General features: G+C 38.0%; 1 protein-coding gene across 5 annotated transcripts in view; it reads left to right on the forward strand.

Annotated features, from left to right (window-relative positions):
- The window catches only part of SLC7A2 (solute carrier family 7 member 2), a 56,939-nt gene that overhangs the window by 16,753 nt on the left and 14,242 nt on the right, over positions 1–25,944 (forward strand). For 2 of the 5 annotated variants that reach the window (XM_053940745.1, XM_053940749.1), the window contains exons 1-6: positions 13,562–13,687; positions 19,711–20,101; positions 21,341–21,496; positions 24,438–24,603; positions 24,955–25,091; positions 25,706–25,928. In XM_053940745.1, coding sequence (XP_053796720.1) covers positions 19,726–20,101; positions 21,341–21,496; positions 24,438–24,603; positions 24,955–25,091; positions 25,706–25,928 — 1,058 coding nt within the window. In that variant the 5' untranslated portion in view covers positions 13,562–13,687; positions 19,711–19,725. Of the gene's footprint in view, positions 1–13,561; positions 13,688–18,455; positions 18,534–19,710; positions 20,102–21,340; positions 21,497–24,437; positions 24,604–24,954; positions 25,092–25,705; positions 25,929–25,944 lie in introns of those variants that run through there. The other 3 variants (XM_053940747.1, XM_053940746.1, XM_053940748.1) reach the window with 2 other exon arrangements.

Genomic DNA, 25,944 nt, shown 5'->3' on the forward strand with positions numbered 1-25,944 from the left:
ATCTACCATCATGTAGAGGTAAAGTAATTGCAGATGTTTTGTACACAACAGGCAGGCTGCTGTGGCAGTTTCCTTAAGTATCTGCAGTGCTGAAGCAGAGCACCAGATTTCATTGATTTTTGTGTTCTTTTTAAAAGTTTTGTGCATGCAGAGTTTAGAAATAGAGAGGAACTTAGACTTCAGGGAATAAATCCCTGCCTAAATCAGAAGAAGATGACAATTAGTTCCAAGTTAGTCACCTGGATTTTCTTCAAGGCTGATTTTTTACGTTTTGTTCTAGCCAGAAATTCTGCTGTGTATATAATCATAGATTTCTAAGACTATATTTGTCTAGCACAAAAAAACATGTCCAATTTGTGCACCACTGAAACTTTGCTAGGAAGTACATAGCTGCTCTTAATCCAGAAAATTGCAAGGAGCTGTTTGTCCTTCATATCCTTTTATCTAGACCCAGACTTCCTGCCTTGGATTTCCAAACTTCCATTTTATTTTGTAACTTCAATTAGAGCTTGTTGTTTGTCTTTTAAGTATACCAGATTGATAGCATTTAACAAGGGCATTTTTGTCAAAATCACAGAATCACAGAATAATGAGGTTGGAAGAGACCTCTAAAATCATCAAGTCCAACCTATGCCCTAACACCTCAACTAGACTATAGCACCAAGTGCCATGTCCAGTCTTTTTTTAAACACATCCAGAGATGGTGATTCTACCACCTCCCTGGGAAGACAATTCCAGTACTTTATTATTCTTTCAGTGAAAAAAATTTTCTTAATATCCAACCTGTACCTCCCCTGACATAGCTTGAGACTGTGTCCTCTTGTTCTGTCAGTTGCTGCCCGGTGGAAGAGACTGACCCCCACCTGTCTACAGCCTCCCTTCAGGAAGTTGTAGAGAGCAATAAGGTCACCTCTAAGCCTCCTATTCTCCAGGCTAAACAACCCCAGTTCCTTCAAACCTTCCTCATAGGGCTTGTGTTCCAAGCCCCTCACCAGCCTCGTTGCCCTCCTCTGGATGCTCTCAAGCATCTCAACATCCTTCTTAAACTGAGGGGCCCAGAACTGGACACAGCACTCAAGAAGTGGTCTCACCAGCGCCGAGTACAGGGGAAGAATGACCTCCCTACTCCTGCTGGTCACACAATTCCTAATGCAGGCCAGGATGCCATTGGCCTTCTTGGCCACTAGGGCACACTGCTGGCTCACATTCAACCAGCTGTCGACCAGCACCCCCAGGTCCCTTTTCGTCTGAACACTGTCCCCAGCTTGTAACTATCCCCACAGCCACACTGTCCCCAGCTTGTAACGTTGTAGGGGATTTTTGTGGCCAAAATGTAGAACTCAGAACTTAGACTTATTAAACTTCATGCTGTTGTACTCTGCCCATCCATCCAACTGATCTAAGTCTCTCTGCAGAGCCCTCCTTCCTTCCAATAGATCAACACAAGCTCCCAGCTTAGTGTCATCTGCAAATTTACTAATGAAGGACTCGATGCCCTCATCCATATTGTCTATAAAAATATTAAATAGAACTGGTCCTAGTACTGAGCCCTGAGGGACACTACTGGTGACTGTCCCCAGCTGGATGCAGCACCATTCACCACCACCCTCTGGGCCCGGCCATCCAGCCAGTTCCTAACCCAGCAAAGAGTGCTCCTGTCCAAGCCGTGGGCAGCCAGCTTCTCCAGCAGTGTGCTGTGGGAGACAGTGTCAAAGGCCTTGCTGAAATCTAAATTGTGGACAACATCCACAGCCTTTCCTGCATCCACCAGACGGGTCACCTGGTCATAGAAGGAGACCAGGTTGGTCAGACATGACCTACCCTTCGTAAACCCATGTTGACTGGGTCTGATACCCTGGCCATCCTGTAAGTGCTGTGTGATAGCACTCAGTATGAACTGTTCCATTATCTTACCTGGTACTGAGGTCAGGCTAACTGGCCTGTAATTACCAGGATCCTCCTTCCTACCTTTTTTGTAAACGGGTGTCATTGGCCAGTTTCCAATCATCTGGGACTTCACCAGTGAGCCACGACTCTTGATAAATGATGGAGAGCGGCTTCGCAAGCTCATCTGCCAGCTCCCTCATCACCCTAGGGTGGATCCCATCTGGTCCCATTGAATTATAAATATCCAAGTGTCCCAGCAGTTCTCTGACTGCCTCCTCCTGGATAACAGGGAGACCATTCTGCTCCCTGGCACCACCTACCAACCCCTGAGGACAGTTGTCTTGAGAACAAGCTGTCTTACCACTAAAGACTGAGGCAAAGAAGGCATTAAGCATTTCCGCCTTTTCCTCATATTTAGTTACTAGGTTGCCTGCCTCATCCAATAAGGAACTGAGGTTGGTTATACCCTTCCTTTTACTATTAATATATTTGTAAAAACTTTTTTTATTATTTTTAACAGAAGTTGCCAAGGTAACTGCAAACTGAGCTTTGGCCTCCCTAATTCTTTTTCTACATGCCCTGGCAGCTCCCTTAAATACTTCCTGAGAAATCTGTCCCTCCTTAAAAAGATGATACATCTTTTTTTTATTTCTGAGTTCTTTCAAAACCTCATTGCTCATCCAGACTGGCTGTTTGGCTCGTCGACTCATCTTTCGGCACACAGGGACAGTCTGTTCTTGTGCCCTCAAGATCTCTGCTTTGAAGCACACCCATCTCTCCTGGACTCCTTTGTTTTCAAGGGCTGTTTCCCAAGGAACTCTCTGAATTAATCTCTTAAAGAGGCCAAAGTCTGCCCTCCGGAAGTCCAACGTAGAAGTCTTATTGATATTCTTCCTTATTTCACCAATTATCAAGAATTCTATAATTTCATGATCATTGTGCCCCAAGAGGCCTCCAACCTCCACATCACCCATCAGTCCATCTCTATTTGTGAACAACAGGTCTAACATAGTCCCTCCCCTGGTGGGCTCACCCACCAGTTGTGACAAAAAGTTATCCTCCACACACTCTAAAAACTTTCTAGACAGCTGTTTTTCCACTGTATTAAGTTCCCAGCAGATGTCTGGTAGGTTGAAGTCACCTACAAGAACAAGGGCTGATGATCCTGAAACATTGTTCAGTTGCTTATAGAATAAGTTGTCTACCTCTTCATCCTGGTTGGGTGGACGATAGTAGATTCCCAGTAGGATGTCAGCCTTGTTGGCCTTCCCCTTAATTCTTTCCCATAGGACTCAACTTCATCGTCATTAGTTGCAATAGCTATGACATCCAAAACCCCCCTAATATAAAGGGCCACTCCTCCACCTCTTCTCCCTTTTCTGTCTCTTCTGAAGAGAAATGGTTTATTGCAGAGCAAATAACCTGAAAGAAGTATGTTGTTACTAATGGATGATGCACGGACTAGTAATTGCTGCATTTTTCTTCTTTTTTTCCCCCCTCTTTACCAAAAAATTGATAGATGATGTTTTAGGTAGTTAAGTAACAGATGCTGAACTCTAGATGGTTTGTTTGAGAAGGCTACATAACGTTTGTGAAACTGGAGGTGTTTTAGTCTTTTGAATTATTATTTTTAGATTTCAGTGGAAAAATGCGGAAGAACAGCAGTAATTTTCCTTCTCTTATCATCAAAGTATTTCTAAATTGTTTTTCTTCTAAACATTAGAATTATGTTAAGGGTTCTTTTGAGCCAAAACAAACAATTCTTACTATATAGCTAGAAGCAATTTAAAACATTTTCAAGAATATTTTCATAGTGGAGCAATTACTGTATCTTAGTATTTTCCTGTCCGATGAATCATGATTGAAGTAGGCAGAAAATAATGAAAATTTGAACCTAGTATGTATGTGAAACGTGAAAAAAGGTCAAAAATACAGGGAAATAAAGGAAAGTAGCTGGAAGTTATGGGAGTCTAATCACAGGGAGCATTTGGTTCTTCTTAAGCCTGTTCAGCTGCTGGAAATTGAGATGCATGAGATATGCATGTGCATTGCTGGCTAAGTTTCTAGGGACAGAAATAAAGAGCAATAGTTTGACAAATGCATGCCAAAGTGGCATTTTCTGAAGGCAAATAAAGCTATGCATAGGTGAGAAAGGGTCTTAGCCAAGGTATTCTTGCTGAGGTGTTGATTATCATTGAAACTAGTGAAGATTTTTTTTTTTTTAGATTAGGCATGAAGGATTCGACATTGATTATAATAATTTTGTGTAACAGAATTAATTTCTGAGTATCTATTGCTGGTGTAGAACAATTAAAGCTTCATGTTTTTTAGTGTTTCCATGAGGAATATGTACTTACTCTTCATGCCAAATTTTTTTGCATTATGGAAACATGTATCATTTACAGGTGATACTAACCAATGGTCAGGTTCAATAAAAATCAGTAGGTTGGTGAAATATTCCATCTAGTACTAGTAAGGGGAGTGGTGGCATTTTGAAATCAGAAGTAATTTCTGTAACATTTTCCATTCAGTATTTTACCCCAAAGGTGTTGTATTCAAATTACTCTATGAAACAAGATACCTGATGTCAGAAGCTTTTTGCTAAAATGAGATGTCTGATCTTTCCTGCCTGTAATTTCCTAGACCATTGCAGTTCAGCCAGCAACTTGTTCTCTGGGTTTGGCTCTTGAGATAGTGATTCTGTCCTGGCCTCCTTTTTCTCTTGGGGCAGGTAAGGAATGGGATGTGGCCTCTGCTCACACAGGTAGCCAGAACTCAATTTGCTGTTGTTGCTTCCAGAGCTCATGAGAAGAAAGTAAGCAAGCAGAACACTTGTACTCCAAAATTGCGATCCAGTCATAATAAAAGTATCTTTTTGCATAGTAGGAACTGGGAAATAATGTAGTTTGCACTCATGAATACACACAAAGCCATGTACACACAACATATGTGGAAGGATATCTCCTTGGTGACAGGTACTCTACTTATTGCAGTGTCTGGACTTTTGAGGGCCTGACTTATGCATTTGGAGAGGTTTTTTTTAAGCAAATATATTTGGCTGTATTAGGATCTAGCATTCTATGGGATTTTCCCCACAACTTATTCACAGGGTGGCTGAGGATGAGGCTAATTTTTGTATTGATTTAGAAAAAGTGGATTTAGGAATAAATAAGGGGAGAAATACCTTGTTTCACTTAAATAACTGAAAGATAAGAAAAAAAGAAATATATGAAGACATGTAATATATGACAAGTTGGTAACTAAATGGGCTTGATGTTCTGTATTGCTTATGTTCAGTACATCTTAGTTAGAAGAGGATGTTTGAGGAAATGATCTGTGTGATTTCCCCTGGCCTTTTTAGTCTGATGTTGGTCATGCCACTCAGGATCATTGGATGTGGCAAGGGAAGAAAGTTACTGAGGGGAGGAGGTGGTATAGAATGTTTATTGAGATGCTTTGTGTTTGCTGAAGATAGAATAAAAACTTATACATTTATGGGACCTTCTATTGCCACAACAAAATAAAACTGGAAAACTGTATTTCACCCTATCTTCATGTGGGAGAAGTAATGGCTGTCCCAACAACTTCCTATTTGCTATGTGACACAAATTACCCTGAAGACACATTTGCTAGTATTTAACTGGCACATCATCCGTTAGTATTGCAAGTACATTACTGCAGGCAACATTCATTTGGTTTGTTCCTCTGGGCTATTTGGTAGTCAACAAAGTAACTTCATAGATAGAATAAATGCAATTTAATGCTCAAATTACTTTTGATTTTATAAGTAGAACTGCCTCCTGGAAAAACTGTGGAACTGCTAAATCGTTTGCTTTTTCAATACCTGCAGATGATTTATATTGAAGATAAAGTTGCAAGTAAAGAACTATTGTGCTGGCTGGCTGGGAGTACAGAAACACACATGAACACCTGAGTTGGATTTTCTCTCAAATGTTTGTGTTATTCTGTATGTTATTTATTATTTGCAGAACACTCATTGCTTTATGAACCAGCGCTTGTGCTTCTTCAATGCTCTGCTGAAATTATTGTCCTGTTATTGCTGAATGTGGATTTATTCCAAGAGGTCTGGTTTCTTCAGGCAGATTTGCCAATGTTTCGGTCTTTATATGTTAGTCAAATCTGCATGGATCTGAAAGCACACCTTCATCACGATTATGCAAGTGTCATGCATAGATGTGATTTTATTAAAATAAAATAGGTACTTCTTTCTTAATGGAAGTTCACAGAGGGTTTTTGGTGTACCCTCAGAAAATGTTGAACAGGGCCTTGCAGACTGCAGTGCTTTGTTATGTTACATCATGGAGCTCTGCAGCCTGTTCAGGCTCTCTGGAAAGCCTGGTTAGAGTCACTTGCTGTACCTATTGCTAACTGCTCTGGAAATCTGTGAGCAAGATCTCAGTGGGCAACTATTGAGTGGGCAACTACTGGTTCTTGCTGTGTTTTGAGGTCTTAGTCATGTTCTACTTGTGAGATGTTATATGCAGTCAAGCTCTTTATTGACTTGCTTAAAAAATACTGAGAAATTTGAAAGTCTTTCCAAAAAATTACCCAGTTGAAGGTTGTAATGTTCTTCAAGCTCTGTTCCTGATGCATTAAATGTAGTGGTGCTATTTAAAGCCAAGAATGAAAAGGCAATGCTCTGGCATTAGTTATCTCAGTTATAAATCATGTTAGATGTTTGGATTTATATGACCTTGATATATACAGTATATATTGAGAATGTCTGTCTAGAGCATCCACATTTAATGTCAAAGGGTAGTACTCTGTAACAGGGTTGCTCTAGTGACTTTGCAGGGACTTACAGTCTTGGAGATTTCATATTTCAAAAAGTGGTGTTTGATTTTGCAGGGACTTATAGTTCTGGAGATTTCATATTTGAAAAAAGTGGTGTTTGATTTTGCATGATGCAGAAAGTACCTGCAAGGAATCTGGGGGTGGTTTTAACAGCAGTAACTTCAGACCACAGAATGCTGTTTAATGCTTCTGGGATTAAGCATTGCAGATGCAGCTTATTTATATTGTGTAAACGAACCCTTTCAGTTTATGTTGTTTTGTATTGTTCTGATGTATAAACCTAAAATAAATCACGGCAGTGGACTTAGCAGACATATAATGTCTGGTGTGTGCAATATGTGGCAGTGGTGCTGGGCACGTCCCAGTTCCATTTGCACACAGAATGGAAGCAAACTCTGATTTAATATTTAAAGTCCAGTACAGATCCAGTGAAGAATCCTAATTTAAATAGCCATTATGTCATGGTAATATTTGGTTTCAAAGGAGATTTTTCAAAATTTTATGCAAGTATCTCTTAAATTAATTCTTACTGCCTTTGACTTAAGATAAAAGAAATATGGAATATAAATAATGTGCATCTAATTCTTGGATTTCTATAAGCAAAAAAAAAAGCAAACTTAAGTTTCAAAAAACCCTTGTAATTGGCAGATAATTAAAACATGCTTCATTTTAGATGTTCCATTATGAGAAAGTTGTGACACCTTGATTAGACCTAGTTTTTTGTTGGGTTTTTGTAAACTGTTTGAGATGGCATCTTTTCCATGTGCCTTAAAATCTCATATAGAAACAAGTAAGATGCGTATTAGGAATTCCCTTCCTTCCCCTGCTCCATGATATTTTTTAAGTGAAGCTATTTCTGGGACCATCTGTGATTTCTTTTAGTCTTAAATTATATATATTCAGCATTTCTTTCTTCTTCACTCACTCATGTTCCTTTCTTGGCCCCCACAGATAACAGGGGGAAAGACCACTTTTTTATATATATGAAATTGAGTTACTTTAAACTATTTTCAGTGACTCAGCACAGAATATTAATTACATTTTTAAAAAAAAAACAAAAAACCCACTGGAGCCCATTAGTGTATGGTGCACTGGTCAGGTGGGCTGAGAGGGATGGGACTGGACAGCCCCAGCAGAGTAGGAACCCCTGGAGCTGGTGCTACCTAAACCATCAAACCAGCCATCTGAGGTTGGGAAGGGAGAAAAATTAGGTGAATCATTCGTTCTTTGCTTAATTTCCACTCTTGCACCATGAAATTAGGCTATTTTTTTTGGCTTTTCAACTCCCCTGTGGAAGCGCCCAGGAGCACACAGGCAAAGCCTTTAAAAAGTACAGATTTTATAGACTTCTAGAAGCCACCTCAAGATTTTATGCAAGTGAAAGAGTCTCAGTATTTCTACTTTAAAACCAGTGTCTAAGTCCCTTCTAGAGAATCACCAGCTTTTGTGCAAATCAGTAAAATTTTCATCAGGGAAATCTTTGGGACTTAAATTTAATCCTGCAGTCATTGTGCATCTCTCCTAATATCACTGAAAAAAATATTCCAGGACGGTATTTGTAAATATATCTCTACTAGTTTTTCAGAGTTTAATTTTTTGGTTCTGTCAGGTTTTCACCAGAACAGAATATAGGGAATTGATCTGATGTTGCTTTCTGAGAGACTTTTGCTTATGTCTTACACAAGAGGCTGTTACTGAAAACTTGGTAACCATGGGGTGAAAGGTAAAGCTCTGTTACTGATTAAAAAGAGTAATTGGAAAAAGCAAACTTCACATCATTTTCCAGAAAGGAAAATAATTGTTAAGTAGGAATGGAGTTAATAGAAATTTTCTGGACAAAATTGTTTTTTATAGGAAAAAATGTTAATTAAAGATAGTAACTGGAAAGATTTCCCTTTTTGACACAGGGAAAAAGATACTTTTTAGTCTTTCCAGTTGAAAAATTTTTAAAGAAAAATTAAAAAAAAACAGGAAAAAAACCACCAAACAAACAAACAAAAAACCCTCAAAAAAAAAAAAACACAAAAAACCCCCAAAAAAACAAAAAAAACCAAAAAAAACAGAACCCCCCCCCCAAAAAAAAAAAAAAAAAAAACCAAACACCAAAAACCCAAAAAACACCCTCACAAATATTCCAGCAATAAAAAATCCAAGTAAGGATTTTAAATTGAGGAAAGAGATTGATTAGCTGGGGTGAACAACAGTAAGTCAAAAGAAGTCCTATATCATAGAAGGATTGGGAAATAAACTTTCAGTTGGTTAATTCCGGTAGTTAAGAAAGCGATAACTAGAACAGGGTGACCTTAAAAAGTTATAAATGAAGCACATTCAGAAAAACAAAAAAAACTATTATCTCCATACATGATAATACAACTTTTAATAATTAATAAGCCAGAGCCTCATTATTTGGGTAAAAAAGCTTGGTGTTTTGTCTTTTTTGACATTAAGTACTACTTTTAAATGTCAGCTGATTTTTCATAGGCTGGGCTGATTTCTATGACATGTCCTAATTACCTACCTAAGTGGCCTTTAGCTGTGCAATCACACATTTGGCTCAAACATGGACCGTTGTCAGAAATGGAATACTCTTTTTTTTTTAATGTTTGCTTCAGTCCAATATGTTGTAAGTTCAAACAGGCTTATAAAAAAAAAGCAGAATAAGATTTTACCCAATAGCTTAGACCGCAAAAAAATTCACCATGCCTTAATAGTTTGTTTTCTGTCAGCTCTTTCTCCTTGCTCTTATTGAAAGCCTGTTTGTAACTTCCTGCCTCTAAGGGAGAAGTGTTCTCATGCTTCAGCTGGCTGGTGGAAGCCCTGGGAAGGAGCCTTCTCCTGCTCCTTCCCAAGCTTCATTGTGGAGCTGCATCTGACACACCTTTCCCAAATGTCCAGGGAGATGCAAAAGAGAATCATTTCAGTTTTGGCAAGACATAGCATCATAGTTTATTTTCAATTCAAGTCTTAGTTTTAACTGTGATTTTCTTGGTTTTCCTTTGTATATATTACAAACTTCTTAATCTAAATTTCCTATCTATATTTATCCTCCATTCAAGGCTAAAAAAGTATGTGTGGGTTTTTTTTTATAGATAGTATGGCTTTAAATAGTTACTTTCCTTCTCAAAAAATCTGATTTTAGACTTAGGGACAGCATGTGAGTCAGCGCTACAAAAATTTCCTTTAGACCCCTGGGAATATTTGGAATTCAGCAAACAGCAGCTAGTAGCTGTTTGGGACATGCTTAATATTAAGTTAAATTACTCATTCCTGGATTAAAAAACTAACTGGAATTTGTGCTAATGTAGCCCCTCTTCCTGCTACATATGAAATGATGCAGGATTTCAGGTTTATTCTTCCTGTCTGGATTAGTCTAGTAGTATGTATTTATTTTTTATAATTTGTATTAAATTTCTTCTACAGAAGTTCAAGATTTGAGGTATTTTCCCAAGTACAAACTGAAAAAATAATTATTAAAGAAAAGTTGAGGTACTTGGTAAGTGATAATTTTATTTTAATCTGTACAATATTTTGTAGGAACTAGTTTCAGTAATCTGCTTAAAACATGAGGAGCAATCTAATATAAATATATTTTTGTTTTAATAAATAGGAAGTCCTTTAAAATGTGTTGAATTGTAATTTATTCTCTTCAGAAATGATCCAGTCATAAAATTATAGAGACAGCCTACACTACTGTTGAGTTTGATAAAGATTCTTTCTCTCTTGAACGTTTATGATCATCTTGTGTAGATTAGCACAGATTGCACTGGATTTTTATACTCAGAACCACAAGTCAGAGACACTAAAATGTAATTTATCTTGAAAAGATTCTTGCTGGCTACTTGATGAATCCTCTTATGAATACCAGTACATCTTCTCATAACCCATCAGAGCTGCACAAAGTGTACAATACATGTTTTGTTTATTTTTCATTGTGCATGACAAAAGGTGAGTTTGTTACAGCTGGTTGCAAAGTGGAGAGATTGCCATGGTTCACTAAGGCCTGGGCCTGCAAGCACTTTTGTTCATGTTTAACTTTGGTGAGTTATATGGGCAAGCACATGGATATGCGTGTGCACAGTTAACATGTCTAGTTATGTAAAACTCAGATTTTTGGCCCATAGCTGTGAGGCTGTGCCTGTGACACAAGTCAGAATCAACAATAGAGAAGCTTTTAAATTCTTTGTCACTTGGGCATCTGAGAACTCTGTTTCAGTTTGTGCAAGTTTCAAAATTATTTGTTTGGGGTTTTTTGTAAAATTAAAATCCCCTGAGATGAATTTCTGCATAACTGTATAAAAATATGTTCATACTCTAAGGGAAAGTCTTAAAAGGAGCCTTCCATAGGAAAATAAAATAAAATAAAATAAAATAAAATAAAATAAAATAAAATAAAATAAAATAAAATAAAATAAAATAATTTTGTCCTTCAGTTCATTCCCTCTAATATGGCCAAGTGCTTCCTGGCAAGAAGAGAATTCCTGATCAACTTTTTAATGCAAAGAATGTGCTACAAAAGTCCTTGGGGTATGTAAATCAGAGAACTCTTGGATGAGGCCCTTTAGATTAATCCAAGTGATAGAGTTGCTAAGGAGCAGAAAAGTCTCTAAAGTCAGAACTTAATGTTGTTGGTCCAAACACAGCTGGATTTGTAACTGGAAAGAAATCAGGAGCCAGAAAGTGGACGTACCACAGCTCTTTCCTGGAGAGAAACAACAGTCTCCTCTGAGAGAGCAGCTGGGTATGCTATACAGGAAGCTGCCACCAGACAGCACTCTGCTTAGTCTTGTCCAAAGAGCTGCACATCTGGCATCCTTCACTGATCCCCCACTAGACCCAGCCCTTTATGATCATCTCTCTCATCTGCTTTGTCACACACCCTCAGCCATACAAATACACCTCTCAGCTGAATCTACAAAAATGACCTTTGCTGGGTGGCAACATGATCTTCTTGTAGTTTTGAGCACGTGTTACTGAAAACACACCCAAAACTATGTCTGAGTGTCTGTCTGTGGGACCTTTGATGCAAACACTGCATAATGGGGATATACTGATTTACCCCACAGTGTGCTAGGTCAAGGTGGAACAGATGTAAGCCACTTTATTTCACCAGCCAGCGTGCTCCCTGCCTCTTGACTGGGAGCCAGGAGGGGTCTAGGTTTGAATGCCTTTAGCAGTGTAGCTTCTGTGTGCTACTGTTCTCAGGATTAAGTTTTAGAGAATCAGACAAAGCAAAGCAGCCCAGCCCTGTCATTGTAATGATCTATAAGTGTACTGGTGCAACCAGGGATTAATTGTTATCACACATGGGAGATAAGCAACAAGACAAGAGACAATGGGCAGAAAACAATGCACAGGAAGTTCTAGCTAAATATGAGGAATAAGTTCTTTACTGTGCAGGTGACCAGAGCACTGTCAGAGATTGCTCAGAGAGGTTCAGAGTCTACTTCACTGGAGATATTCAAGAACCATCTGAGTAATTCTTGAGTCACTCATGGACTTGTTAGAGAGTGCTAGTTTGGTAAAAAAAATGCCTAGATATTGTCACAGGACAGAGTGATGTTCCATAAAAGTGATTGTCATGCATTTCTGCACAAGAAACCTAACCTGTGGCATAACTTCTTGTTTCTATCTTCTGACTGTGTATTAACTGTGAAAGAGATAAAGTTCATCTTTAACAAGGATGAGGTCAACACGAGGAGAAGCATTAGCATTGTCATCAGCAGACCTTCAGCAAAAAAAGACCTTTTCTCTTAATATGTTTTTTGCCTGTAAGACGATAATTGGCTTGGATAATATAAGCTGGATTCCTGGTCTTGAAACACAGCCCATCCTTGTGAAGCACACTTTCTTGGATGCATTTCTCCTTGAATCTTGGAGAGCTGAGGAAAGCTTGTATTCTTCCCTTGTGTGTGGCTGCAGGAAATAGGGCTATTCATGAAGCAAAAAGTGCTCTGCTTCTGGAGCACTGGCAGAATTTACACTAAGGGAAAACTAAAAGCTGAGAGAAAGTTGCAACGGGCTGCCACACAGCATGTTTTTCTACATATTTCCCTAGGAAAGACCTTTTAATGATGAGAAGCATAGCACTTGTCTCTGCACAGCTTATGTTATGTTAGCTGAACAAAAATAAAGTGATTGAAACGTGTGTTTAGAAAGAAACAATATGCTGTGAACAATACTGGCTGGAAATACTACTACATGTTTGGAGTGGGGTTGTGTGCCATTGGAAGTAATAAAAATAGAGCTGTAAATTATACATTGGGGTTTGGTTTATTCTGGAAGCTAGTTTTTAAGAAACTAATTTATTGGTTGTGTCATAGGAATGTTTGGCTTGTTCTAAGTCCAGTCTTCAGCATTTTTCATTTCAAGCCATGTAAAGGAGAAGATCATCTATGGTACATCTACCCCATTCAACAGAATGGGCCCTAACCCATCTCTGTAAATATACTGCCTTCTGTGTTGCTTCTAGCCACAGCAATACTTTCAAAATTCGTATATTCTAAAATTTCCTCAGGTTTCAAAACATTGCAAAACATCCATCAATATGCTTCAAAACTGGTTTGTTTTTCACAAGGGCAATGGAAGTGTATCAGAGTGGGATTCCCCCATGCATTTCCTTCAGGATGTGTAACTAGTTTCCCTGACATAGGCATTTTAAATGCAGGAAATGGCATTCTAGTTGGGTTTTGTGTCATGAAGACATGAAGAGTGGATAAGATTTATCTGAACGCCAGTGAGATTCCCTCCTTCCGTCCCTGCCTCTTGGTTGGGCAAATAGCAGGCCAGCTCACAGCCCTCCAATCACCTGGGCTGCCAAGCCTCCACCCCTCAACACTGAGGGCTCCCACACCATCTGCAGCTGGCTTTTAAAGCAAGTCTTTTAATAAAATCACTTTAAGTCATTACTCTTCCATTTATGACAGCAGGAGTTCGGGACTGAGTAAGAGGAGCAGAAATTTGCCCAGCAGAAGTTGCTCTGAATCAGGTTAGTAATGAAGTTTACTGCTGAAAGAAGTAACCTGAAAGCAGCCTAGGTTCTCTTAGGAAATGTTGCCTTTAACATATGTGCTGTTTGAGTAGCAAGAGCTGTGGTATGCAGTTTGTTTAGATTATACCATTATTCTATCTTTGGTAAAGATTCTGTGTTAATATAGAGAAGATGCAGTTACATTTTCCTTCCCAGTCTGACTAGAAGGTGTTTCTACTTTTTGAATGATAAAACTTGCTTTGCTTTTCCCTTTTATGCATCTTATACTTCTGTTACAGGTGCTGTAACAGAAACCAGTTTTACGGTTTATTATTGAAATATGCTACTTTAAATATTTCAAGCCATTAGGAGTTTTGTGAAAGTCTTGGGCACCACATGAATTTTTAGGACACTTGCAGAAAAATAATGGCTATGCATGTGTGTACACACACGCAAATCATAGACTATACCTAGTTTTGCTTCATCTCTGTATTCTTTTACTTGCATTATTTCACAAGATCTTACTTTCATATATTATTGCACAAGATCTAGTAAATGTAATACTACAATTTTGAATAACGCTACATGGAAAAAACGCATAAAATTTTCTTATATGCATTTCTTATAACTAATTTTTCAGGAAAAATGAGGCTGAAAAAATATGCTAAATTAATGTGTATTAACCAGCATATATTTATATTTTCCCATTTTCAATATGTTACAAACTTAATGGAGTAGTTTATCCTTAATTGGTATGCTGTTTAAAATGTTTAACTACTGCATCTAGAACTAATAGTATATAATATAATCCTAGCTCAACAGAATAGTTTTGAGTAAAATATTTTATTTTGGCTTCAAAAATCATTAAACATAAATCTCAACAGTTCTAAAATTTTCAGAGGTTTCATATTGCTTTATAACATTTGCTTTTCATATGAAAGTTTTATGGGTTTTTTCGTAAGAATTTTTAATGGGAAAATTTGTGGGAAAAGTTGAATGGCACTGCAGCAAAACTTTGGATTTTCCCATGTGTAGTTTGGGTTTAATGTGTACTAACTTAAACCATGTATGAGACAATCAAAATGAGATTTTATTTTAATGGAAATAAAATTATTGGCACAAAATGTAAGTTACCTTTTTTTGCTCCAATATCCACATATTTTTTTAATTTTGTGTGGGATAGGAGGCTAGGTTAGATTATTTTACATGAAAAATACTTTGCAGAAATGGTAGATTTTATATGACTGTGAAGTAGTCAAAGGAGGTTTAAATATTAATATAATCTTTGCAGATAGAGACGTCCCTTGCATTGTGTTTTTAGTTACAAATTTTTTGACACCAGACATTTCCTGACAGAAGAGGGCTAACAACAGATTAAACGATCCTAGTTATCCTAACGATCAAAGAGCTGGTATGACTTGTAAGGCTGAGCTCATCTTGGACTGGCATTCAGATATGTAGTGGACAAGCAGTAAGTGATCTGGTTTACAATTGGCCAGGAGAGTCTGAAATTAGGATGACTTTTTATCAGCAGATGCTGTAGAGAAAAAAATTAACCAACACAATAAAAAACAAAAGGGATTAGAGAAATACCTGTTTATTCAGGTACTCTGACAAATATTGTGAAAGTCCACCTGACATAAGAAAGTTTTGTTTTGATTTTTTCTCCCACTGTTAGATAAACCTGTCAAGTTCCTTTCCTGTCTAAATTATGTCCTCCTCTCCTGCCTGTATCTTTGTTGAAGGTGGTTGAAGGGGTAAAACTAAACGGTAGTGTGGATAGCTTAGCAGTTCTCTCTAGGAATTCGTTCAAGGAAGGAGGAGGTTTCCATAAGGGCTGGTCATTGGTCCTCAAGTGTAAGGCAGTTGAACTGAGCCCTGCCTTTTTAAAGGACTGTTGGAGGTGTATTCGGTGTTTAAAGCGTAACCTGTAGCTAAATTAAAACTTGGTCCTAAAAGAGCCTTCGGAAGTGCGGTGACCCAGCACATGGGGAGCCAAAGATCTGCCATCTCAGTTGTATGCAGCCGAAGGAGCATGCCAATGTCGGTAACAAGCAGACTTCACAGTTTGCTAGTGACAAAGTGAAACTTGCTTTGCTTGTGACACAGTGCTCTCTGTAAAGCAGACTTCAAAGAGGAGCCTAGCACAGTTTGGATTGCATGAGACACTAATCAGGTTGTTTCCACACCTTAATTAGAAATAACTGCATACTGTTGGTGAGTGCAAGGGCTTTTTCCTTTGTGGTTTCTTATAACTCATTGCCTATGTTTAAACTCTGTATAAGATAAGGATTCAATATTTTCTCTGTTTAAACTGCATGAACAGTACAGCCCACCATGACTGGTGGTCCTTGCAGGCAACATGCCTAACACTGCTGTTAAAAGGCAGGCAGGTATCCATCCAACTCTGCTCCAAGAAATGTAGGACGGGTGCACCAGAGACGCCTCAAAAGCACTCACTTCCTTCTTGATTGATTGCCCACTGTAATTATCAAAAACCCCCTTTCCCAAGCTGTCAAATGTGCCTTCCTAGGAAGGCTCAGAGCAGAGCCAGTGCTCCTCAGCTGTGCAGCACATTCAGCAGGGGCCCAGGCCAGCGCTGGCAGAGCTCACAACAGTAGAGGCCAAGATGAAGCAGAGCCCACAGTCGTGTGCTAGGATGAGGCAGGGTGAGGCTGCAGCAGGGAAAGGAGGAAGAATAAAAGAGCAGTTAGGAAAATACTGAAACCTGCTAGTCGAAAAGTAGGAAAGATAATTTTCAATGTGCTCATTTACCCTACTTCATGTTCCTCTCTGCCATAAAGATCAGCAGAAAAGAAAACTGATATTTGTCCAAACTCAGGAATAAGATCTGTGAGTCTGCAGGAATAAGACCCTTTATAAGAGTGCGTGGCGGTGGTCAGTATAAGCTTGTCTAGGACAATGCTGCCACCAAAAGGCACGCCCAGCTGTTGCATTCTTTGCTCCTGTAGGTTTGTATTTTAGCATGAGATGTGCTGTGCCTCAGTGTTCTGATAAACTGCTTGTGAGTCAGCACACGTCAGCAGTGAGCCATTGCTCAGGCTGTTTTCTTTCAGGGGTCGTGCATTAAAGGATCTGCTTTATAAGGGACACCTCAGAAAAACATTACACTTGTCAGTTATTTCTGAGGACACTTGTCGCCTCAGAGCTATGTCATTTGGTCCTGTGTGAAGCCAAATAGCTTCGTAAGCTCATCAGCTCTTCCTGCTGCACTGTCTCATCAAGTGTGAAGTCTTGGAATGTCTCAGCCAAATCTGAAAAGGCTGAGATACAGTCTGAGGTACAGTCCTGAGGTACAGGACTGCCTGAGGTACAGTCCTGCACTTGGCATGCAGCAACAGAAGTGTGAAACAGGGTTCAGGCATTTTTTGCTATGAGTTTAGGCATACTAAGTGTAGGAAACTGTGGAAGATGTGCTGGATTGCAGTGGTTGTTGTAAAAGGACGTGTGTTTGTCAAGTCCATGTTAGGATGGATGTACTTACAAAGAGATGTTTGCCATGCACATGATGTGTGGTTTTTTCCTCTACAGACACAAAGTTTGTATACTGAACTTTGTCTTTGGTTGTGTTCCAGTTTCTAAAGGCTAAAGAAGAAAGGCTGGGTTTCTGTCAGAAGAGGTGTCTTTTACTGGCTTGTGGCTAGCAAGAACTAGCCTCCTTCTTCTCCCCAAGAAGCAGAAATCAGAAGCAGAAAAACTCCTCCTATTTTGCCACAGAGATTCCTTCTCAGCAGAGAAAACCATAATATCCAGAGATATTAGCATATAATAGCAGAGATAACCATAATATAATATTATTTACTGCAGTAAATGGCTGTACAATTTTCAGGACTTCTTGTCCTAAATGGCAGAGAAGCAAACCAATCTGTAATGCCATTTGAATAACAAGAGTCTTGGAAATTCCTTAGTGGTCTGAGAACAAGATCTGCCAGAGTATTTTTTCCTGTTAATGAATTATGAAATGAAATATTATCTGGGGGGAGGGAGAAATAATTCCTTAAAAAATACTATACTTCTGCAACATTGAAATTGCTAAGAAGAACATGGAGTCACAAGGGTGTTGCTGCCTGTCACATGGGTTGCAGACTAATAAGCATTAATATAACATCCTAAGTGGTTGCTACAGCTTCAGAACTGTTATTAGGGGAAAAAAAAAAAGTGGCCTCAGAATATTTGTCTAAGTGCAGCTCAGGAAAAATAAACCTGGATATGTGGGAGTGGAGTGCCTCAGCCTCAGGCTGCTCTTCCTGAAGATCTCAGGAAACACAGCAGGGAATTTTACCTGAACAGTTCAGTGCTAATTCCCTTAGAAGATGTTGTGGATCTCTGCCGACATGAATATCATCTGAGTTCTGTAACTGGTGAAATCATCGGAGTGAGTGAGTCTATGTACCATGGGCAGATTCTTGTCTCTGGGAGCCTAGTGTGCTGAAAGGACTGCCTAATTGCAGCAGAGTTTTGGAAACTTGCCTGTCTGCTTCCTACCACCGTCCTGGGCCACCTATCACCTTTCTAAGGGGATTAAGGTCCACAGCTGTTCAATTCCATTCACTACCCTTTGTGAAATTCCCTTTACTTAAAAGGGAATAGAGACCTTTTTTCTTAAGGGTGCTCTTTGAAGGCAGAAGTGGCATGTTTGAGTGTACTTGAGCAGCTATTACACGAATAGAGTGAAAATGTTCTTTCTCTTCTCTCTTCGATTTTTTTCCCCCAAGCAATCTTGTATAGAGATGGCAGAGTTCCTGATACTCTCTGCTTCTGACTCTCTGTTTTAGGATCAAGCACTGTTAATTGAGTTATCCATCTTCACACAAAGTCATCACTGTTAGTGGATTGAACTAGTGTGAGTAGAAATGTCCTTTACTGTTCTGGGAAACTGATACAGACCAGGAAGAAATAAACCAGCAGAATATCTTCATCTAAATTAAATAGAATTTCAGTTCCCAGGAGGGTTCTACTTAATAAATCATGAGCAGTGTATAGATATGCAAAGACAAGCATCAGTTTTGGACAATGGCAGATGTTATTGCTTGATTCTTACCAAACTCTCAGGCATCAACAATACAATCCAAATACATGAAGACAGAACTACTTGTATATTAATGTTGCCTCTTTAAAATATTATTTTCTGTGGGATGCCCATGTCCTCCCTCCCAAGGAAATGCTTTGGGCTCTCAGTGACCATTTGTTTTAGTTGGGAAGCTGGATCACTGCTACTCCTAGCAGGCACCCATATCAGAGAAGTGCCAGAGAAGCACTGCCCACCTGCTGGCCTCCAGGACCACGTTGGTCACAGAATCTGAGCTTGTATGCTAGAGCTGATCACATCCCACACTGTGATGGGCACTGAGAATATTGAAGAGCTGCAGCTGGCATGGGATAAGTGAGCAGTTAGCCCATTAGGTTTTGTTAGATGATTGCTAGGCAGAGATGTGAAATATTTATTGTAAGGGTAATTAGATCTGAGAAACTTCACTGGTGCGTGAGAGAGTAGAAACACTATTTTAATCTGCTTTGAAGAGGTTCTTACTGAAGCAAATTCTAAAGGCAAAAGCTATGTATTTGAAGACAAAAGGAAATTGAATTGGCACTCTCAGAATAATGTATTTTAAACTTTTGCTGTTTATAGTTTTAGTTTTAGATCCCAAACCCCCTTATTTATGTTGGTGTTAATCCTTATCTTAAAAGGCTCTATGATGTATGAGATAATAGGCTGTTTCTGTTTTAGAAGTGGTAAAGAAGTGGCCATTAGCAGATAATTATAAACAAATTCTTCTTTTTTACAGCAATGTAATAAACCTAAAGATAATGGATCTCTTTCCCTGGGGACATAAGTGCTACATATAAACTTAGGAATAGTGTATCCCTAATTTGTTTCCAGGGGAAACAGCACATGCCATCTTATTTAACGTCACAAAACACGTAGATGTGATTAAAGTTCTTTATGCAAATGCTTTTTCCCATTGCTTTTCACAAGAGTCTACACTACCTTTTGCATACTGGAATTTCCTTTATTTCAGAGCTCTACATCCACGATGTTGCCCTGTGGAACAGCTCTGTCCTTTATTCGGTGTCTGGTGCGGAAGAAGAACATTGGCGGCGAAAGTCTTGAGGACACCAAGTTGTGCCGATGCTTATCAACACTGGACCTTATAGCCCTGGGAGTAGGAAGTACCCTTGGTGCTGGTGTTTATGTCCTTGCTGGAGAAGTAGCCAAATCTGATTCTGGACCTAGCATCATTGTTTCTTTCCTCATTGCTGCCATTGCATCTGTGATGGCAGGTCTTTGCTACGCTGAGTTTGGCGCTCGTGTTCCCAAGACTGGTTCTGCATATTTGTACACTTACGTTACAGTAGGTGAACTGTGGGCTTTTATCACTGGCTGGAATCTCGTTTTATCCTATATTATAGGTAAGCTTAAGAACAAACACCGGTCCCAGAGATTTTTGAGACAGCAGATAAAAGATACAGACTTAGGGATGTTTTTCTTTTCCATCTCTACACTTAGCTACTGTTGCTTTTTAGTCCTGCTAAGATTAAATAACCAAAGTAGTTTGATTAGGTTATTTCCTTCTGAGCATCACCACTGCAAACAGGTTTTATGCAAGATATTTTTGTAACAGTGTGATGTATGAGCCACATACCTTGTATGAAGATTGTGTCAGACAATTCTGTCATGATGCACAAGAATAAATAAGATTTTTTTGCCATTTTTGGACAGCAAAAATAATAATTTCAGTAAAATCAATAAGCTTTTTTTTTTTTTTAATATATACAGCAAGGATATTTAGAGGGATTCCACTATAGAATCTTACAGGAAAGTCATGGTGTTTAAGTACTAACTTGCTACTATATCATCGTGCTAATTAAATGCTGTCCTATCAGGTAATCCCATCAAATACAAAGTTGACCAGATTTGAATAAAATCAATATTTATGTGGCAGATAGTATAACAGCTATTTCAGTGATTTATCAGACATAACATTTTTGGATTTAAAAATTATTTCTGCCAGAGGAATATGTCCTAAACTTCCATTATATTGTGTATGAACATGCCTAGCTTTAGATGTGTACCTACAAGATGGTTACTCAGATCATTACAAAACTGATGTTCCCCAGTATTGTATTAAAATGTCTTTCATGAGAGTTATACAAATAAAATTGGCCAAATTGTATTTGCCCATACACTCTTTGCCACAGACAGTATTAATTTTAAATACAGACTCTAGTAACATATGTCTTGCTAGTTAATTTTTTTTTTTGCTTTACTTTCAGGTGGGCAAACTTTCCTTTATGTTCTTTCTTAAAGTGCTTTCTTATGTTACTTTTTATGGCATAGGAATTAGAAATAGCTAGAAATAAGCTTCTTCCAGGATCAGGCATAAATGACACAGAAGTAATTTCTGCAATTTTTTTTTTGAGGAAAAAAAAATGTATATTTTGGTTCTAGAAAAACTTATTACCAGTTAACAAGCAAAATTCTTAAACATTCAAATTCTTCAGCAAAATAAGTATCACAGGCTCTGCTTTTTTAAATACAAGTAGCAATAGGCTTAGTTTTGTTTCCTTTTCTGTAGAAGTAGCTATATCCCTAAACATGCATGTGTTTACATGGATGTAAAACCCTAAACATGCATGTGTTTTATGAAGGTACATCAAGTGTAGCAAGAGCCTGGAGTGGCACCTTTGATGAACTTCTTGGAAAACAGATTGGTCATTTCTTCAGTGCCTACTTCAAAATGAATTACTCTGGGCTAGCAGAGTATCCTGACTTCTTCGCAGTACTCCTTATATTACTTTTATCAGGTAAGAAAATATATGGCTTAATTTATGGTGATTTGATATTTTACACTTAAAAATGCTGAATTGTAGGGTATTGCACTGGAAATACCTTAAGGAAGTTCAGAGCCACATTTTGTACTGGCACAATGGCTCTGTGAATTAAAGGTATACAACCAAACTTTCACATGCACCCTCTTCTCTTGAAACTGAGACATGAACTAATCCCTTGTCAGTAGCTTTTTCTATTAAACCCATTATACAGACCATTGGTAACAGGAAAATTACACAGTTCTCTGTGTTTTCATGGCTCTATCACCAGTAAATGCTTTCAGAGTGGCCTGGAGGTTAAGCTCTGTAGTTTGGTGATGTGGTCTCCTTAAATTATATATTGTGCATGTAGTGGGCATTTGTAAGGGTTTTTTTCCACCTACATTGTTCACTTATTTGGTATATAATAACGTTCCCCTTTTTAAGTCTTCAGTTGTTTATCCTAGAGTTTGCTTGACCTAAAGGGCAACCCAAGGTACTTGTATGGACCAACAGACAAATTTGACACCTGAGTATACTTTTCCTGTCTACTCTTCCAAGTCTTGTTTTTGTCTTTACTCATGTATCATGCTTTTAAATCACAACCACTGACGCTACCTAGCTACATGCTATTTGAGGGATCAGAAAGTTCAAAAATACTGCAACTTACTTCCATATTTGCATTTAACAATTATTTACCATATGGAAACATTACTACTGCTGCTGGGAGTGAAGGAAGCAGGAAGTGTATTCTGAAGTGTGCAGTTTGTTTTCAGGCAATACTAGAAGCATTTCAATATTCCATAGAGGTCTTACCCTTATCTCATATACTTGTCATATTCAGTCTCTCTTTAAACCAAAACAGAAGCTTTTCTTCTCTGGGAAGTGAAACTAAGTTATATGTATATAACCTGTTCTCTGGTTCTCTTGTTCTAAGTGGGTTTTGTTTTTTTTTGGCACAGGAAAACATGTCTGTTCTACCTACTGCTAGAATGAATGACCAGTGCATCTGAAGATTTATTAGGTCTCTGTACATAAAAGAATGGCTTCCTATACTTAGGAAGATCTGGGAGTTGGCTTGAGTAGGTTTAGTCCAGCATCCTGCCACATTTGTGGCTCAGAATTGCCTATATGACCAGTTCAGACCCTTATGTCCTCAGGAGGGTTGGGAATGAATGTGGAATATAATTGGAGCAGACCTTTCAGTTTCACCTCTTCCAAATAAAGGAGACAAAAAAATAACACCCTGCAAAGCAGAGCACTGAAACCCCACAAACCAAACTACACAGTCCTAGTTTAGATGCTGACATCTTTTATGTTTTCTCCATTGCCATTGCTTCTTCAGAACATAAGAATTAGAGGTTCTTGAAAAAAGGGAAAATATTTCCTCTCTTGTTCATCACTGCTACTGAGTTTTCATTTGTGTCCTGTATTTTCATCCCTACTATCAGTCCTTCTTCACTCCTTTCACATTTGTGCTGCAAATTGCCTCTCTAGGTGTCTGATAAGAAGCCAAACCCCCAGTGACTGAACTGGATGGAATTCCCTACTGTTGAAAGGAGGGGCAGTGGGGATGGCTCAGGACTGTGTAGGCTGAGCATGACACAGTAATTGGATTGTGAGCTGTGTAAAGCTGAGTCACAGGAGTAGCAGGTGATGTTTTACAGAAAATGTTATGTGCTAAGCACAAGGACAAGTACACAGAAATCCAGGGTTTGGGCTTTTTTGTTTGGTTTGGTTTTTTGGTGTGTTGTTTTTGGGTATTGTTTGTTTAATTTTTGGGGTTTTTGGGGTTTATTTTTTTGTGGGGTTTGGTTTTTTTTTTTTTTTTTTGTTCTGTTTTGGTTTGGTTTTTTGATAATGAAAGGACTTTAAAAATGCACAAACTAGGATTCACGCTGTATTAGGCTGATTGAGACACTACCTTTTTGGGAAAAACTGAGCTGAAGAAAGCATACATCTATTTCAATAAAAATGTCATTGGTGAAGAAAACCTGATACTTTTAAATTATCATAAGATAATTTCTGTGTTCTGATAAGATAGCAAATATCTCATTAGAAGAGTCAGAAGCTTTTCAGACATTATTTTGAGAGGCTTAAAATTTTCAGACTTAATCTCTAAATAATGAGGGAAAGTATGTATGTGATATTGGTGGAAATGCTTAGAGCACAAAGTACCTGTGAAAATTTTCCAGTTGTATTTCATTTTTCCTGATCTGCTCACTGCCTGTTTCATTATACTACTAACACTCTAGCACTTATAATTGTTAAAAATCTAATGCTAAAGTAGAATCCCATTGGAATAACTTTCAGATTGTTTAAATGTTCTACTGTGTAATCTAAAGCCATGTGTGTTTTGTATCTGACTGTTTTCTAGAATCTCTATGCATCAGTGTTACAAACATGAGGTGTGCATTTCTTTTAAAGCTGTTATTAATGAACTAGGAAATGGGACTTACTGTGATGGATGTGCCCTGAAAAATGTAGAGTCAGTCGGTTACATTGTTAATTTAATAATTGTCCTTCTTTTCTTAATCTAACAGATAATTCTTCTGTACGGAATATATTCTACCTATCTATTTTTACAAAGCACAGAATTCTTGTAGCTATTTTACTCCATGGCATAAAACAGAGATATGGATTGGCATCTCAGAGAAGTAAAAAGCAGCCATTGCTAAAAATACTTTTAAATCCTTAAAGAAGAAGCTTTCTCTTTTGTGGTTTCAAATATATTTGCCTATTGTCACGCTGTTAAAAGTCTAGTAAGTTTGTGTTAATGTTTTTTTTTAAATCTGGTAAGGCTTTTTCAGTATTATTCACAGTATTTGCATAAATGTATATACACACACACACCTTCTTTTACATGTATCCCTTGTTTAAATACCATTTTAATAGTATAATGGGCCATTCACATCTATAAAATATTTTTATTTTACAGGTCTTTTATCTTTTGGAGTAAAAGAGTCTGCATGGGTGAATAGAATTTTCACTGCTATTAACATCTTGGTCCTGGTCTTCGTTATTGTTTCTGGTTTTGTGAAAGGTGAAGCTGACAACTGGAAGAAAAGTGAAGAATATCTCAGAAACTTTACTGCAGTAACAGAGTAATTTTTAAAAATCTATTTATTTTCTCATATTTCAAGCAGTTTTTTCTTACACATACTTCATTATAATAAACTGTTAATGTTTTAATACGTTTTGTCACAAACTTCAAAGCAAGTAAGATGATAGTTGCTTGATTCAGACATTCTTTTGCTGTTATTTTTCTCTTTCTCTTTCTTACAAGCTTGGACATAAAAATGTCATCTCATGCAATTTTGTAAAGCAGACCTCTGTCATGATGAGAATGCTTAAACATTTCTTCTCAGAGTTCTAGGGTAGGAAGGTGCATGTATTTATCCTACCAATAATGAGGGGGAAAATTTATCTTTCTGCTGTATTTTTGTTCTTTATAGGAACCGCTCATCCTATGAAAATGTGACAAGTATGTATGGAAGTGGTGGCTTTATGCCATATGGTTTCACAGGAACATTGGCTGGTGCTGCAACCTGTTTTTATGCTTTTGTTGGATTTGACTGCATTGCAACAACTGGTATAGTATTTATATGTGTGTGTATATATGTTTAACATGGGGATATTTTTTCAAAAAAACCCCCAAAGAACCACAAACTATAATATTCAGTCTACTCTTCTTACTTTGCTGTCTTCCAAAGCTCTTTCAGCCAATGTAGAATGAGACTAAGTTCATTCTTGAACATGGCTATCTTTCTGGAAAGAAGGAGGAGGTTCTATTATTTCATTCCTGTTCTAAATAAATGATTGCTGCTTTCTAGTCTGGAAAGTGCTTAGTATACAATTTTTCTGCTCAAATAATGTTTATCATCTGCTCGCTGTTCTCTGAGATAAGGTCACTTTCCCAACGGCTGATAGGAAATGAGTACATTGAGTACATTGAAACTGTATTTTATGACCTTTAATTTACCACTATTTTCTGACAACAAAATACTGAGTTCTGTTCTGTGTGTCTCAGTTTATTTTACTCAGGTTTTTAAAACTTCTATTACAGATATGATTCTCATTACTTAGATTAACAAATGATTTGTCTTTGATGTTTGATTTGATTGACATCAAACATTTGATGTTATCTCTTAGAGCTGAAGGGCAAAATTAGTACGAATTTGGGGCATTTTCTTTTCCTTTTTTCAGGAGAAGAGGTCAAGAATCCTCAGAAAGCCATACCCATAGGAATTGTGGTGTCCCTACTTGTCTGCTTCATGGCCTATTGCTTGGTTTCAGCTGCACTGACACTTATGATGCCATACTATCTGCTAGATGAGAAAAGTCCTCTGCCAGTAGCATTTGAATATGTTGGATGGGGTCCTGCTAAATACGTTGTAGCAGTGGGATCCCTCTGTGCTTTGTCTACAAGGTAAAGACATTGAAAT

Source organism: Vidua chalybeata, chromosome 4, assembly GCF_026979565.1.
Source record: "Vidua chalybeata isolate OUT-0048 chromosome 4, bVidCha1 merged haplotype, whole genome shotgun sequence".
In the NCBI taxonomy this organism is placed as follows: domain Eukaryota; kingdom Metazoa; phylum Chordata; class Aves; order Passeriformes; family Viduidae; genus Vidua; species Vidua chalybeata.